The sequence below is a fragment of the Parus major genome, chromosome 20, assembly GCF_001522545.3.
Source record: "Parus major isolate Abel chromosome 20, Parus_major1.1, whole genome shotgun sequence".
NCBI classification, from domain to species: Eukaryota; Metazoa; Chordata; class Aves; order Passeriformes; family Paridae; genus Parus; species Parus major.
Window position 1 is genome coordinate 6,962,667 of NC_031788.1, and position 14,484 is coordinate 6,977,150.

General features: G+C 56.5%; 1 protein-coding gene across 1 annotated transcript; it reads left to right on the forward strand.

The window, feature by feature from the left end:
• The first annotated feature begins 5,381 nt into the window (after nt 1–5,381).
• Nucleotides 5,382–14,079, forward strand: LOC107213058 (bactericidal permeability-increasing protein-like). Its single transcript, XM_033519158.1, has 15 exons — nt 5,382–5,534; nt 6,340–6,454; nt 7,051–7,179; nt 7,618–7,773; nt 8,169–8,232; nt 10,135–10,198; nt 10,650–10,741; nt 10,893–11,069; nt 11,279–11,338; nt 11,467–11,634; nt 11,921–11,988; nt 12,204–12,246; nt 12,571–12,634; nt 13,128–13,204; nt 13,797–14,079. The coding sequence occupies exons 1-15, from the start codon at nt 5,420–5,422 to the stop codon at nt 13,842–13,844; spliced, it is 1,440 nt and encodes a 479-aa protein (XP_033375049.1). The 5' UTR covers nt 5,382–5,419; the 3' UTR covers nt 13,845–14,079.
• The last annotated feature ends 405 nt before the right edge of the window (nt 14,080–14,484 follow it).

Below are 14,484 nucleotides of genomic sequence, written 5' to 3' on the forward strand. Positions count from 1 at the left end.
CTCCCGAGGCGCAGCCCCCCGGGGACAGTCCCCTGTGTGTCCCCGAGGGCGGGGGGCGGCCCCCGGCGGGATGGGATCGGATGGGAGTAGAGGGAGAAAGAAATCCCGAACGGGTGGCAGGGGGCGGCTGTACCGGGAGTCCTCCCCCAGCCCCCGCCGTCCCCCCGGAGCAGCTCCAGGCAGAGGGTCCTGGAACACACCGGGAACACGCAGAGCTGCTTGTGCATGTGTGTGTACGTGTCTGCAGATGTGCTCATACACGCGTTTTGTGCGGGTGCCCCTCTTTTCCAATCCACCCAGGGTTAGTGTGAGCCCCCCGCAGTGGTCCATGCGATCCATCCATGGATGGATCTCGTGGCTCCTATTCCTGAGTTGCCCCAAAAGTGCGGCAGCAGGACAGTGAGCACCCCTCTGGGGACTTTGAGCTGTTCCAGGGATGGGAAGGACCTACTGAGGGGCAGGATAATGGGATTCGGCAACCAGAATAGTACAAAAACAACCAGCATAAGAGCCAAAGCCACAGATTTGGTCTCTCCTAAGGCAAAGTGCTGCTTCACACAGCCCTGCCAGTCCTGGGCACAGACACCTCTCCCAACGCCGGGCATGCTGGGCACAGCTCTCCCAGCCCCAGGCACTGTGGGCACAGCATCACCGGCTCTGCCAGCCCTGCACAACATCCAGCACTCTCAGCCTCTCTGCGCCTTGCTCAGGCTGGAGTCATTTCCACTGTTGCATTCGTGGGAATGGGCTCAAGGCCGGGGCTGGGAAAGAACCAGGGCGGGTGGGACGGCCACAGCGTGGGCTGCAGGCTGCCGGGGCAGACTCGCTAGTGAACATTTGTCCAGGGATCAGCGAGCGGCCAAAGGACACGCTGTGAAAACAAGCCGAGACGGGAGGAGGTGCAGCTGGGCTGCTGGCGTGTGGGAGGGAGGACGGCGCCAGCGAGGCCTCTGCATTTGCTTCCCATTTCCTCGGGAGTTGGTGAGAGCCCTCCCGCTGCCCGCATGGATCACGAGTATTGCAAGGGCTCAGGCAGCAGAGGTCGTGCGGGTGGGCAGAGGCTTGGTCGTGGGTACCAGGCTGGGGTGCCCAGCGGAACCCATCGCAGGACTGGCCCTTGGCTCCAAGCCAGCATCCCAGTGCCAGCTGGGACCAGCTGGGCACCCCCTATCCCAACCAGCAGCCAATTGCTCCTGTAATTGTTAGTTCACCTACCAGCTTCAGGTTTTTCATAGCTCCCCTCGGTGCAGGGGAAGGTGAGCTCAAGGCTGTGACCTTTTTTAATTGCATGGTCACCTCTGAAATGCACCCAAGAGTTGTGGCTCTTGCATCTCTTGATGGACACCAGGGCCAGGAGAGGGCGTTGAGGGCAGGGAGGAGGACAGTGTGACTGCGTCCTGGCATCAGCACAATGGATCAATTCCTCTGTGATACTCGTGAGCAGGAAGGGACAGATGTGGAGCTGAGCCCAGAGGGACCCCACCACCCTGCACCCAGAGTAGCAGTTCCTCATCTGCACCTTGAGGTGTCTCTTGTCATCTGTGCGCAGATGCAAGATGCAGATGAGCCAACCTGCAAAGGTAATCAGCAGGTCCAGCTTTGCATCTCCACACTCCCCAAAGCAGTTTCCCATGCCCTCCAGCCAGCCTCAGACAGCAAGAGTGGGAGTCAGGGTGCTGGGGAGAAAGTCCAGCAAAAGGCAGAGCTCCTGGAGGCCACCCGGATGCCCCTGGGGCTCCTCACCCCATGAGCTCACCCTCTTCTGCTGCTCCTGTTCTCCACGTCCTGTTTGTCCCGAGCAGCTGCTGGGACAGGCTGCAAGGGCCTCTTGCCCTGCCCCTCTGCCGGCACAGAGCCACCATTCAGATCCCCCAAGGCTCTGCCCGAGGTCACCATTCTTGCATTTTTATTTTTACTTTTCTGCAAAATCAACCCCTCAGCTCTCTGTGTCCCCTTTTGTCTCCCATGAGGCCCCCAGACTGTCACAAGCTGGCGTGCTGCGAGAGGAGCCCGGCTGTCTGGGGGAACGCAGCCCTTGGCAGGGGGAGACACACTGAGTGCAGTGCTGCTCCCAAGGGTCCCCTGGGATGTCACTGGGATATTGGGGTGGAGGGAGGGTGAGAGCAGTGGGCCCAGCATCAGGGTTGGTCTCTGGAGCTGGTGCTTGTGGGAACCCTGGAGGCTCCTGCCCACATCTAGGGGCCATCCCCACATCTGCTTCTGGCTGTGTGAGCTCTGGGGTCCCCGGGTGTCCCCGCTGCCTGTTGGATGAAGTGGTCAGGGCTGGCGTCAGCAGTGACCCCATGCTGGCCCAGAGCCCTCCCAGCTCCAGGAGCAGCCGAGGCTGGGTCATGCTGAGCCTGCAGCTGAAAAAACAAATGTGGAGGAGCCCCCACATGTTCTTCAGCTGTATTTTTAGTTGCTGCTGGGTCAGAGGCTGTCAGAGATGTGGAGGTGGCAGTGGACAGCATCAGGCTTTGGCACCACACGTGGTGGAGTGGGCAGGAACCGCAGCTCCCCACACCTTGATGACAGTGTTTCTCCAAGCTCTGGTCAAGTCCCTGTTGGTCTAGGGCCAACCTCAGTTGCCACAGGTCCTGACCACAGCCCAGTTCTGTGGGTGACAATAGACTTGTCCTGTGTGGAAATGGGTAAGGGATGTTTTATTTTGGGCTGACAACTTCTCTTTCCAAGTTCTCTCCAAGCCCAGCCACGCTGCTCTCACTTTTCTTGCTGAGTCCACAGGTTTTCCCTGGTACTTCCCCAGCACACATACACCTGCCGGTGGAAAGCTGGAGAGCCACAGCAATCATTCCTCTGGCACTGGCACAAGCTGCCCGGGGAATTCCCAGGCTGGTAGTGCCACCAGGGAACACAGATGTGTCCGGATTTCCTTGCAGATAGCAAAAATATCTGATGTGCTTGCTCGCAGCCCGGGCCCAGCTCCTGTTGTCCCTGGGTAGCCCCAGCACGTGGCTGCAGGGTGGCTTGAGCCATGGCATCATGAGAGACATGTGGAAAGAGCTGGGACAGGATGGGGAACTCTCCACACGTGCTGAAGAGCGTGTGGGGCCAGAGGGACTCCTGCCCTGGGGAGCAGGGGGTGGCTTACGGACAGTGGAGAGAGGGGTCTTGACCTGCAGTCCTGGGCAAAGGACAGCAACAGCACGGGACTCCTGCAAGTTCCTGTTCTCCTGGGCTCGTGGTTCCCATCTAACCATTCCCATTCCTTCTCCAGCAGCCTGGGGGAGCCAGCCATTCCCCAGTAGAGCAGACTCCACACTCCCAGAAGAGGCAGAGCAGCTCGGCAGCAGAAGCCTTTACCTGTCCAAAGGGCAGGGTCAGGCAGGGCAGGATTTCATGTTCCATCCCCTCTGTCACCACTTGCAGGAAGCACTCCCGGGACCGGCACATATGTTGAGCTTTAGATGTGGTTTTGGCTGTTCCTTGCCAAACACGGTAGTGTTTGGTCAGAGTTCAGCTCTTTGAAGGCTTTTTTTCACTTCAAAATTTGCTCAAAGCCAGGGGCAAGACTTCCTGGTTTTGCTTCCTCTCTGCATTATTCCCTATAAAATTTCATTTCTCCTTATGGAACAGTTCTGGTTCCCCCACGCTCCTCCTGAACTTCTTGAATGTTGTTTTGACACAGATCTTCAGAGATATGGGATTGTCACCATGGGAGGTTTGGGAGGTCCTGCTGCAAACTGAGCCCGACCCAGCTAAGGGCTGATAATGGGTGACAGGGAGAGTCACAATACCAAGGAGGCTGTGAGTGGGGATTTGGCCTTTTGCCTTTCTCCTCTGCTCTTGGATGTTTCTTTCTGGGCAAAAGGAGCTCTGAGCAAAAGGAGCTCTGAGCAAAAGGAGCTCTGAGCAAAAGGAGCTCTGAGCAAAAGAAGCTCTGAGCAAAAGGAGCTCAGCCCATGGGCCTCTAGCTCCCAGCAATGGATTGGGTTGGCACTGATGGAGTCACAGCCTGTGGGTGGTGATGGTGGGTTCCTCTGGGACACAGCTCTGCCCTGGGTCATTTGTCCCTCTCTGCTGGCACCATCCTTGCCACATCCCTGTTTCCCAAGTCCCAGAGCTGACAGTGGCTGCAGTGCCTCTTTCCAAGGCTGTAGCCACTCATAAAAGCCCAGTGGGCATTTCCTGGGCATCTGCCAGGCAGCCTGCAAGTGACCCTGCTGAAAACTCGTGGGACAAAAGGCAAAGGGGAACAGAATGCCTTGATCTCTCCATCTTCAATCTCCACGTGCTGAGTTCCTCCAGTATGGACTCCATGATCTCATCCCTTGGGGTCTCCTGAGGCTGCAACACAGAGGGATTGCTGTGCTTGAGCAACAGCAGCATTTCACAACATCTTTGTTTGGCTCAAGGATGTTGCCTCTGGCAGTCAGGACTTCCCTGGATTCTGCATGAGATCTGCCTGCATCAGCAGCTGTGGGTTTCCTGTGCCTGGACCCCAACAGGAAATGAAAGTAACTCAAGCATTTCTTCTTCCCTCACTTTTGTCCTGCAAGAAGAGACCAGCCAGCCCAGCTCTCCTGGCTGGAGGGGCTCAGGGGTGTTCTCCCCTCACACCTGCCTGGCTGCACCCAGCTCCTGCCCCTATCTCCAGCCATCGTGACAAGAGCTGTGACATATCAGGCCTCAGAAGTGCTGTCTTTGGAGCTTGATCCTGGGCTGATGGATGTCTCCTCCTGTGCATGGCTGCTCTGTGCAGGAGCCCTGTGACAGGTTCTGGAGGTGCAGGGCACCCCATTGAAGTTGTCCTGGTGCAGCTGCCCAGCCCAGCCGGGTGCTCCTTTGCCAGCCCTGCTGGGTGTGGGGGTCCCTGGGGTCTGCTCAGATGAGGTGACAAGCTGTGACCTGCCTTCTTTGGCCACTGCTGTGCCCCAAGGCTGCTCTGGTACCATTGGCAGGTCTGTGGTGTGACAGAAGCAGCTCACAGAGTAGCCAGGAGAGCCATGGGACAGAGATGGAGAGCAGCAGGGCTGGGACACTGCTCCTGGGCAGCCTGGGCTGTTCCCAACTTTTGCCAGGTACAGGCTGCAGGAATGTGGCTCTGTCAGGCTCAGCTGGCAGTGCCAAAGCCAGCTGTGCTCCACTGAGGATGCCACAGGCAGGGATTGCTGGCACTGACAGAGAGCTGGAAACCGGGCTGTTGGCTCCCAGTTTCCAGTGCCCCTTCCCTGCCTTTGGTGAGAGGCACCAGGTGTGTCTCTGTACTGGGCCATGCCATGGTGCCAGCAGCACAGCGGAGCAGGGCAGTGGCCAAGCAGGAAGTCCTGGGGCTTCCTGGCTGTGTGGCCCCCTGGGTCCACACATCACCTCTGCCCGTGGTTCCTGTTTTGGCAGGGATATAAAGGTGGTGTGGGCAGGGAGAGCCCAGCCCAGCCCAGCATTGTGGGAAGCCAGGATGGGAGTGCAGAGCCTGGCAGTGGCTTGCGGGGCACTGGCCTTGTGCCTGGCACTCACCACAGCCACCAACCCCGGCTTCGTGGTGAGGATCACCCAGGCAGGCTTGGACTACGGTGGGTTCTGCTTCTGATTTCTCTCCTCACAGATGTGCTGGTGGCAGAGGTGTGGAGCCAGGTACCCTGGGAGAAGTGCTGGGTCCCGGGGCAGGATGGGGGATCCTTGGCTGTGGGTGCCCATGTGAGGAGCACAGGAACAGGATGGGGAAATCCTAGGACAGGAGTGCCAAATGCACCATTTTCCAGGGCTTCCCCTGTTGCACCTGCATGCCCCCCACCCCACAACTTGATGGAGGATCTGCAGAGGGGTCAGCACTGTGCAGTCTCAGGGAGCTGCAGCCAGGCAGTGTCGGGGGCCGGCACAGCAGGAGAGTGCTGGTCCCACAGCACGTCCAGGCAGCTGAGCTGAGAACCGTGGAGGAGTGAGCTGCAGAGGAGAAAGGAGCTGGGGAGTTCTGGGGTGGGGCAGTGACAGAGATGGATGGGCCCCGTGCTGGTTTTATCGAAGCAGGCAGAGCCCTGGCTCCAGCAGAGCACAGTTATGGATTGAAATACACTGTGTGAGAAACACACAGCAGCACAGTGCCTTGGACCTCCTGCAGCTCTCACAGAGTGCACTGCCTGGATGGTGAGGACTGGGACATTCTCCTTTCTGTAGCCACCACCTTCCCCTGGGGCTGCAAGCAAGGCACCAGGCAGCATTGCCTGTGTGCTCACAGGGCTCTATGCACAGAGGTTTGCTTTAAAGCCAGCCTGGGAGGCAGCATCACCTGGATCTTTCCTTTGATCCTTCTGCTGCGTTCCCAGTGTGTGCTCCAGCTCTTGTGGCAATGGGGGTGATGCTCTCCGTGTGTCCCTGCAGCCCACGAGCATGGGATCACAATCCTGGAGAAGCAGCTGGCCCAGCTGAAGCTGCCAGACATCTCGGGTGATTCTCGTGTCTTGCGCGTGGGGAAGGTACACTATGAGCTCTCCAGGTGAGCCCTGCCAGTGCCTTGGAGCCACCCACTGCCCCTCAACCCAGGCAAGGGGCAGGAAGGGTGGGGAGGGTGGGGAGCCCCTGGAGCAGTGAGGACCATCCTGTCCCTTCCTCAGCTCCCTGAGACGTTTGCCCTGTCCTTGGTACAGGCAGGTATGTTCCCGTTTCACTCCTTACCCATGGGGAGAAAGGAAACTGGGGTCACAGCCCCCTGGGTATGGGTGGATTGTGTGCAATCAAAGCCAGGGTAGTGGAGATGGCCTTGCCTGTGGGACCAGGGCCCACGTTCCCACGTGGAGCAGGAGCCCAGCCCATGTGGAAAAGCAAGCTCCCTGCTGCCCTGGGTGCCTCTCTGCTCCTGCAGCGCAGCGTTTGGAGCTGCTGTGGGTGGGCAAGGGCCACATTCCCAAAGGTGCCACTCTGCTCTGTGTGTCCCTGCCAGGCATAGCTTTGCAGCAGCAGAACTGCAGCTGGGGATGCTGCCAGTGTAGTGACTCCACTCTGTCCTGCTCTCCCTCCCTCCCTCCCTAGTCTTGCACTTGGGAACAAAGAACCACTGTAACATGACTTTTCTTTTAATTCATATATTTTTAGACTGCGCCTTCGTGATTTCCACTTGCCATACACACGGATTACCCCAATCTCCAATGTGGGCCTGCAGGTCTCCATCTCCAACGCCTTTGCTGAGCTGTCTGGGGACTGGTGGGTGAAATTCCTCTTTTTGTGAGTTCCCAGCTTTTCCTCACCCTGTTCAGGCACCCACTCTGTGTCTCCCTCTCTGGATCTGGACAGGTTTTTTCTTCTCTCGCTCTCCCTTGTGTTTTGGGCAGCTGTCACTTTGCTCACCCAGATATGATGGATAAAATAGGGTGGGAAGCAGGAAAAAGGCACATGTGATGGAGGTGCTATACATGGACCCTCAGGTCTCTCTTCCACCACCCCTACTTGCCTTCACTCCCCTCTATTTAAAGGGTCCCTCTCCTAGTTAATGTGCCAGTGACATTTGTTTCCCCTGAGTTTAAACATTTTCCCAGCCTCCTCTGGATGCACTGTACAAGGGGGAGACTGATCCACATAGATTAATCCTGAAGCTGATTTGAGGTGTCTTCACCAGGCCCTGTCTTTAACAAACATCCCTTTTTCATACCTCTCTCCCTGCAGGCGGGGCCACGGATCTTTTAACCTGAAGGTGGAAAATGTCTACATCAAAATCATCCTGAGGCTGGGCAGTGACACAGCTGGGAAGCCCACCATCAGCACCTCTGACTGCAGTGCCCGCATCTCCAAAATCCGAGTGCACTTTTCAGGCAAGCTTGGGTATGTAACTTCACTGCAGGGTCTGGAAACTCTGTGTGTTCACCCACCTGCCATGGGAATGTGACTCTGCCATGGGAATGTGACTCTGCCATGGGAATGTGGCCTGGGTGCAAGGAGTAGGCCATTGGCAAATCTGAGGTTGCCTGCTCTTAAATCTGGCCTGAATTTCTCCTGCTGTGGCTGCACATTTAAAGGGGATGGGTGTGGTTAAGGCAGACACCAGACTTCTGTGGTTTACCAGTGAGTCTGCAAATGGAAACCCTGGGGCAAAGCCAGATGCCAAATCGGTGTGGGAATGATGTTCCCAGGGTCTTGCATGGTCTCCCTTTCCTGGGCACATGCCTCTGCAGTACGGATCTGAGCTAGACAGGGCTTCCCTCTGTGTCTCTCTGCAGGTGGCTTTACAACCTGTTCCACAGCGTTATTGAGTCCCGGTTGCGGAAAATTTTAGAGAGCAAGGTATGTGAACAGTGGAGGGCAGGTCCCTGGGTTTTCTGGTGGTCTTTAGCCCTCACTTGTAGGTGATGTGCTGGAAGGATCAGATGTAGGGATAGACTACAGCCAGAGCACACAGCTGTGTTGCCAATTCAGTACAAAACCAAATGAATGGGCGTTGCAGGCTCCATAGCATAGTGTGACTCAGACTGAATTTGAAACCTGGAGCCTTTGCCAAAGCCCAGCATAAGTGGTTCCTAATTAACAAAGACTTTTCTTTCCATGTGGTCAGTTAATTAGACCTTATGTCTCAGCCAAACTCATTGTAACCTGATCAGAGCTGTCCTTTAACCTGCCATATTCTGGAGGGCTTTGGGGAGCACTGGAGGGGAAACTCTTATTCCTGATTTTCAGACATTTGGTGTTTTGTTTTACTGAGGGGGATCAGGGAGCTGTGGTACCACTGCCTGGTACAGACACTGACATGCAGGAGACCCACAACAAGGCATGGAAACAAGCTGTTAGCAATAATTACTACAAGGATAACTGGCATGAGTTACAGCCTCTCTGGATGTGAACCTTACTTGGGAAGGAGGCTGTTGGAGAACAGGCAAATCCCACTCCTGCACTAGATCCCATCCTGCCCAGGCACTATTCCCAATTCTATGCAACAACTTTCCCAAGTCCCCTTGGGGTCTGTGGTGGCAGATGGTCTGGTGGCAGGAGCGATACCAGGGCTCAGAGGCTTTTTCTGCTGTTTTATCCCCTGGAAGGAGAACAGCTCTGGGACCGCAAAGGCACCCCACTGCCTTCAGGTCCTCCCCGAAACTCCCTCTGCCCCACACACGTTCTTCATTGTCTTTGTGGAGTGATGGTGTGAGGGGCAATGGACAGGAGAGGGCAGGGGCAGGGATTGAGCAGCACACGGGCCACAGCTGGGCCCCAAGCCAGGCCAGGCAGCCTGTGTCTGCCTCTTGCTGTTCCTATAATGCTTGGGAAGTTCTTGTACCCCCCCAGTTCTTGGACTCCATTCACAGGGAGATCCCAGTCACAGGGAAATGTAGGTCATGGAGAAATCCCAGTCACAAGGACAAGGGCCACATTTTTCTGCCTGCAGCAACATCCTCACAGGCAGCGATGGGGCATTTCCAGCACAGACAGAAAAATATCACTGGGGACAGCGAAGAGCTGCAACCTGCTGTCATTAAGGCCATGCCCAAAGCTCTGTTACTCCTCCTCCTCATCTCTGTCAGTGTGGTCACTGCCCCTCCGCAGCGCTGCATGTCACCATCAGCTCTGTGGGCTGCATGCCCAGTCAGACAGATGATGGACAGATGCTGCCCATGGTTGCTGTGATGTTACAGTGAAAACATTGAAAGGAGCTTGTGTAGATTTCCTTAGCCATCTGCAAGAAGGTGCCCTGCAGTAAATTTCCCAGGTTAGCGGTGAGCCTGCAACAAAATCCCCACGAATGCCAGGGCTTCACTTTGTGGATGACAGAGGCAGAGGGATGCACACTTCTGTCCTGGCACACAAAGCTGTAGGAGCTCAGCAAATCTCAGCCTCAGTGCAGCCAGTGCTCCTGCCCCTGCAGGGTGGGTTAATCCTCTCTGTTGCTCTGCTTTGGCCATGTCCTGGCTGCTCAGCATGCTTCATTCCTGCATGGGCCACATGAGATTCCTTACAGGGGTCTTCTCAGAGCTGAACTGTGCTGAGGGGAAATTGCTGCAAGCAGATGCTTGTCGGTATAAACCCTGCTTGTGTCTTGGACACTTAACGTGCTGCCTGATGAATGGAGACAATCATCACTGTGTGCTCTTTCACTTAAGCAGACTTTGTCATGGAGCAGGGAGTGGGGCTGAGGCTCTGAGCTGGGGCTGTGACCCTGCTGTCCTCACTCATCTCTGCTGCCTTTCTGTCCCACAGGTCTGTGACAACGTGGCCAAGTCAGTACAAAACGAGCTCCAGACGTACATCCAGACCCTGCCAGGTACTGGGGAGCTGCAAGTGGCTTTAGGAGCAGCTCTTCCTAGCTTTTCCCAGCCATGAGAAACATTTTACCTTGTGTCCACTCCCCATCTCCTGGTATTCGGGTACCCAAGCTGGGAGCTGGAGAGCATCTTCTCAGCAGAGACAAATCACTCTGTGTCCTGTCTGGCTGTGGAGATCCCTTTGGGACCTGTGCCCAAGGACAGGCAGGGGCTCAAGCTGCTTTAGCTGGGGGATCCAGGCCATCCTCAGGTCCAGGAGATTGTTGTGAAAAAGTGAGGAGAAAAATGGAGGTTTTTGCTTTTAAACAGAAGCAAGCATAGGGGTAGTTGGTAGTGAGCTGAGGCCCAGGAATCCCAGGCATGGCACTGGCAAGACAGAAGCAGAGGCCATCTGCTCCCAGCTTTCCTGACCATGCGATTCTTATTCATCTCTCTTCCTCGTGTTTTCAGTCACAGCCAGGATAGATGCCAAGATTGGGCTTGATTATGCCTTGGTGGCACCCCCAAAAGCTACTGCCCAGTCTCTGGATGCAGGCCTGAAGGTGAGAGGTGTCCCTGGGGACACTTGATTTGGCCAATGCCCTGCCACAGGCAGGTGGGAACCAAGGTTTTGGTACCTGCTGCAAATCCTGAGTCAGCAGGTGAGTCCCACTGCTATTTGCTCCCCTTCTCCACGTCTCTCCATCCTCCCAGGGTGAATTCTACTCCCTGGCCCATCGCTCCACCGTCCCCTTCTCACCGCCGCCACTGGCCTTACCCCCGGATCACGACCGCATGGTTTACTTTGGAGCCTCCAGCTACTTCTTCAACACAGCCTGCATTGCCTACCACAAGGCTGGGGCACTGGTCTTTGAAATCACAGAGGCCACGGTGAGTGGCACGAGCAGGACAGGGCCAGGAAAGAGGTTCCATTTGCTGAGGTGCTCCGGGAGCAGCAGTCTTAGAGAAGCTGCGGTGGGAGAACTGGAGGCTGTGGGATGGGGCTGGGCTGTCAGACATGGCAGCATTTGGGGACAGGAGGGTTCACCATGGGCTCCTCTGTGCCACATTGCCCCAGTGTGACAGTCCTCTCCCTGCAGATCCCAAAGGATGTGGGATTCAAATTGGACACCTCTGTCTTCTCAGCCTTCATTCCCCAGGTGAGCAGTGTGGCCCAACCTGCCTGCCCAGAGCTCTTGCACACACAGGCTTTGCTCTGTGCCAGGTGTTCTCCCTCACGACTGGGGGTTTGTGCCATCATTCCCATCCCCTCCCTGCTCCCACACAGCTGGAGGAGATGTACCCAGACATGCCAATGAAGTTCAGGCTGTCTGCTCCCACTGCTCCATTCCTGACTATTGGACCAGGAGGAATCTCGTTCCAGCCCGTTGTGGATGCCCAGGCTTATGCCATCCTTCCCAACTCCAGCCTGGCTCCTCTCTTCCTCCTCAGCCTGGTGAGTTCAGACACAGCCTGTGGCAATGGGGCAGAAGGGAGTTTGAGCTCTGCCTGGCCCTGTTGCCCAGATCCTGCCAGGGGAGGTGCCAGGTTTCTGTCCAGCACAGTGGGAGTGTCCCCAAGTGAACAATTCCTGATCTGGCAAATGCCAGGTTTAATACCAGGTGCAAACACACCCCTGGATGGGCAGTGGTGTGTTTCAGCTGGTCAGAGCCGTTCCCTCGCGTGTCTGCTTTGGGGTGAGGTGGGGTGAGCACTGCCAGAGCTCTGTGCTCTCTCCCCAGACAGGGAACGTGTCCGCTGCCATCGACGTGAGATCCGGCCGCATAGTTGGGAGCCTGGATGTGGGCAGGTACAGAGGGGAGCAGCCATTGACTGGGCAGGGCGTGGCTGGGGGTACCTCTGTGTGTGGGTGCCCAGGAACAGAGAGGGGATGGCAAGGTCCTAGGGATGTGGGCTTGCTGTGGAGGGAATGAGCTGGGGCTGGAGGGAGTGGGATGTGCATGGCCATCAATGGGTGGAATTGCTCCCTCTGTTGGGACATCCTCCACTTCTGCCCCTGCACAGGATCAGGCTCTCTCTGAAGGATTCAGCTGTTGGCACTTTCCAGGTAAGCTAGCCTTGATCATGACCAGAGCCCCCAGCATGGAGCTGGCAGCCTGCTGGGGGCAATTCCACACTGCTTCCCAACATGGAACCCCACATTGACCCTGCAGCCACCTCCTGCCTCAGCCTGCAAGGCTGGGAAAGGATCTGTCGCTGCTCTCACCCCAACATTTCCTGCCCTGCCAGTGCAGCCAGACAAATCTGCTGGTCTCTGGCAAAATGTGTGCCCCTCCCAGCTCCTCATCTCCTTTTCCTAATTATCTTCCAGTGCCTGCATGTCTCCTGGCCCACAGGCTAAAGCTTTTCCCCCCTTCTCCCCAATCCCTAGGTGCGAATGATGCAGTCCTTAATGAACGTCTTGACTTCCAGTACCCTGCTCCCACGTCTCAATGGTGAGAATTTATTGGGGGGAATGGGGGTGCTGGAGCACCTTCCGCTCGGGTTGCTCCACCCAAGTGGTCCCAGCTCACTAATTAAATCCTCATTGCCAAGGCTGATCCAGGGAAAAGTGCGTGCAGGAGGCGGCAGTGAAGCAGTGGGAGCCTCTTGCTGCTCTGACAGGCTCCCAGCAGCAAACGCAATGGAAAAAATGAGCCCTGTGCATATCCTAATGCTTTCCAGACCCTCTCCCCAAATCCCTGCTTCTCCTGCCTCGCCAGCAGTTCAGACCAGAGTGGGGCTGGTGGCTGCAGGGGCCAAGGGGGCTCTCATGGCACAACACACAGCCCTCCTGTGGAGCTTGGGGGGAGTTTCCTCTGCCTGCCCCAGGAGCAGTGGAAGAGAGGAAAGGGCTGGGGGAAGGTGGTGGCCACCTCCTCTGTGTGCACTGTGCTCCCATGACTCCCATTCCCACCCCAATGTAGACACATGTGCTGTCTTTTCCAGCCCGTTTAGATGAGGGTTTCCCTCTGCCACTTCTGGACAGGATCCAGCTCTCCAATACCCTTGTGAAGTTCTATGAGGTGAGTGAGGGGGAGCACCTGCCCATGAGCTGGAGCCCATCCTGCTGTCCCTAAAGCCCTGCTTACCAGCACAGCCTCCAAATCCTGTTCCCCAAGCTGTGCTGGGAAGTGATGGATGAAAAGGTGCTCTCAGCTGCAAACCAGTGCTCTGCTTTTCCTAGCTGCATGGTGGTAGTCTAGGATGGCACCACATCCTTCTCCAGTTCTTAAATGGGGGGTCTGAATTTCCCACAACACTTTTTATAGCAGTGTCAGCCCCAAATCCCCACTCTCCCCAGCTGTCATTGCCTGGATGGATGCTGTGGTGCCTGGTAGGATGCAGCCCCTGCTTGTCCTGATGGAAGGAGCTGTACCACATCTAGGGGATCCGAGAGAGTCCCTGTGGTGGGGAAGCCCCATAACCCCATAATGGGGTCACCATGGGGATGCCGAATAGCTGTAGAGAGGTGTGGCTCTGAAATATCTCCAGAGCCAGCCATGGGGTAAAATAGGCACAGGGATAGGCACATTTTCCCTTGAGGGATGTGGTGGGTGCTGGGGAATGCAGCTGCCAGGGTCCATAGCAACCTAGTGCTTTCTCTCTTTCTCCCAGAATTTCATACTGCTTGGAGCAGATGTTCACTTCCAGCCCCAGGCATGAAAATAAGGTGAAGAGAGCCCTTCAGCACAGAATATGCCCCATTCACCACTTGCCCTTCCATGCTCCTCTGCCTGAGCCAAAGACCACAAGTCCTGCCACTGCATTGCACTGCTGCCTTGGCTCAGACACTCGGATAGGGCCTCACATGGTGCTACCATGAGCTGGGGTGTCCTGCCCTGGGCCGCCCCATCCCCTCCTCCCTGTGAGCAGCAATAAAGGTGTTGGTGATGGGCTATCGTGCTGGTGTCACTATCTGCATCTCTGGCCATACAGGGCCAGATGGGAGCTGGAGCTGGGTGTGGACCACCTGGTTTGGCTGTTTCCATGGCCATGGTGAGGCACCATGGAACACCTGTGTCCCACGGGCCTGTCCCTTCACTCCAGCCTTGGAGCAGCGTGGTTGGAAAGAGCACAGTGGAAAAGGCCCTGCCCTGCTGTCCAAAAGCAGCTGAACATGAGCACCAGGTGGCCAAGAAGGCCAGGGGCATCCTGGCCTGTATCAACATGGCCTGTAACCAAACCAGGGAAGGGATTGTCCCCCTGGCATGGGTGAGGCCCACATCTCAAGGCCATTATCCTGTTCTGGGTCCCTCACTTCAAAATGGACATGGAAGTGCTGGAGCATGTCCAGAGAAGGGCA

What these genes read in the sequence shown, in the direction of transcription:
- LOC107213058 (XM_033519158.1), top strand. Translation starts at nt 5,420, where the DNA reads ATGGGAGTGCAGAGCCTGGCAGTGGCTTGCGGGGCACTGGCCTTGTGC. An exon ending in TGGGTGAAATTCCTCTTTTT is followed by an intron (nt 7,180 to 7,617) that starts GTGAGTTCCCAG and finishes CTCTCCCTGCAG; the next exon opens with GCGGGGCCACGGATCTTTTA. An exon ending in CTCTCTTCCTCCTCAGCCTG is followed by an intron (nt 11,635 to 11,920) that starts GTGAGTTCAGAC and finishes CTCTCTCCCCAG; the next exon opens with ACAGGGAACGTGTCCGCTGC.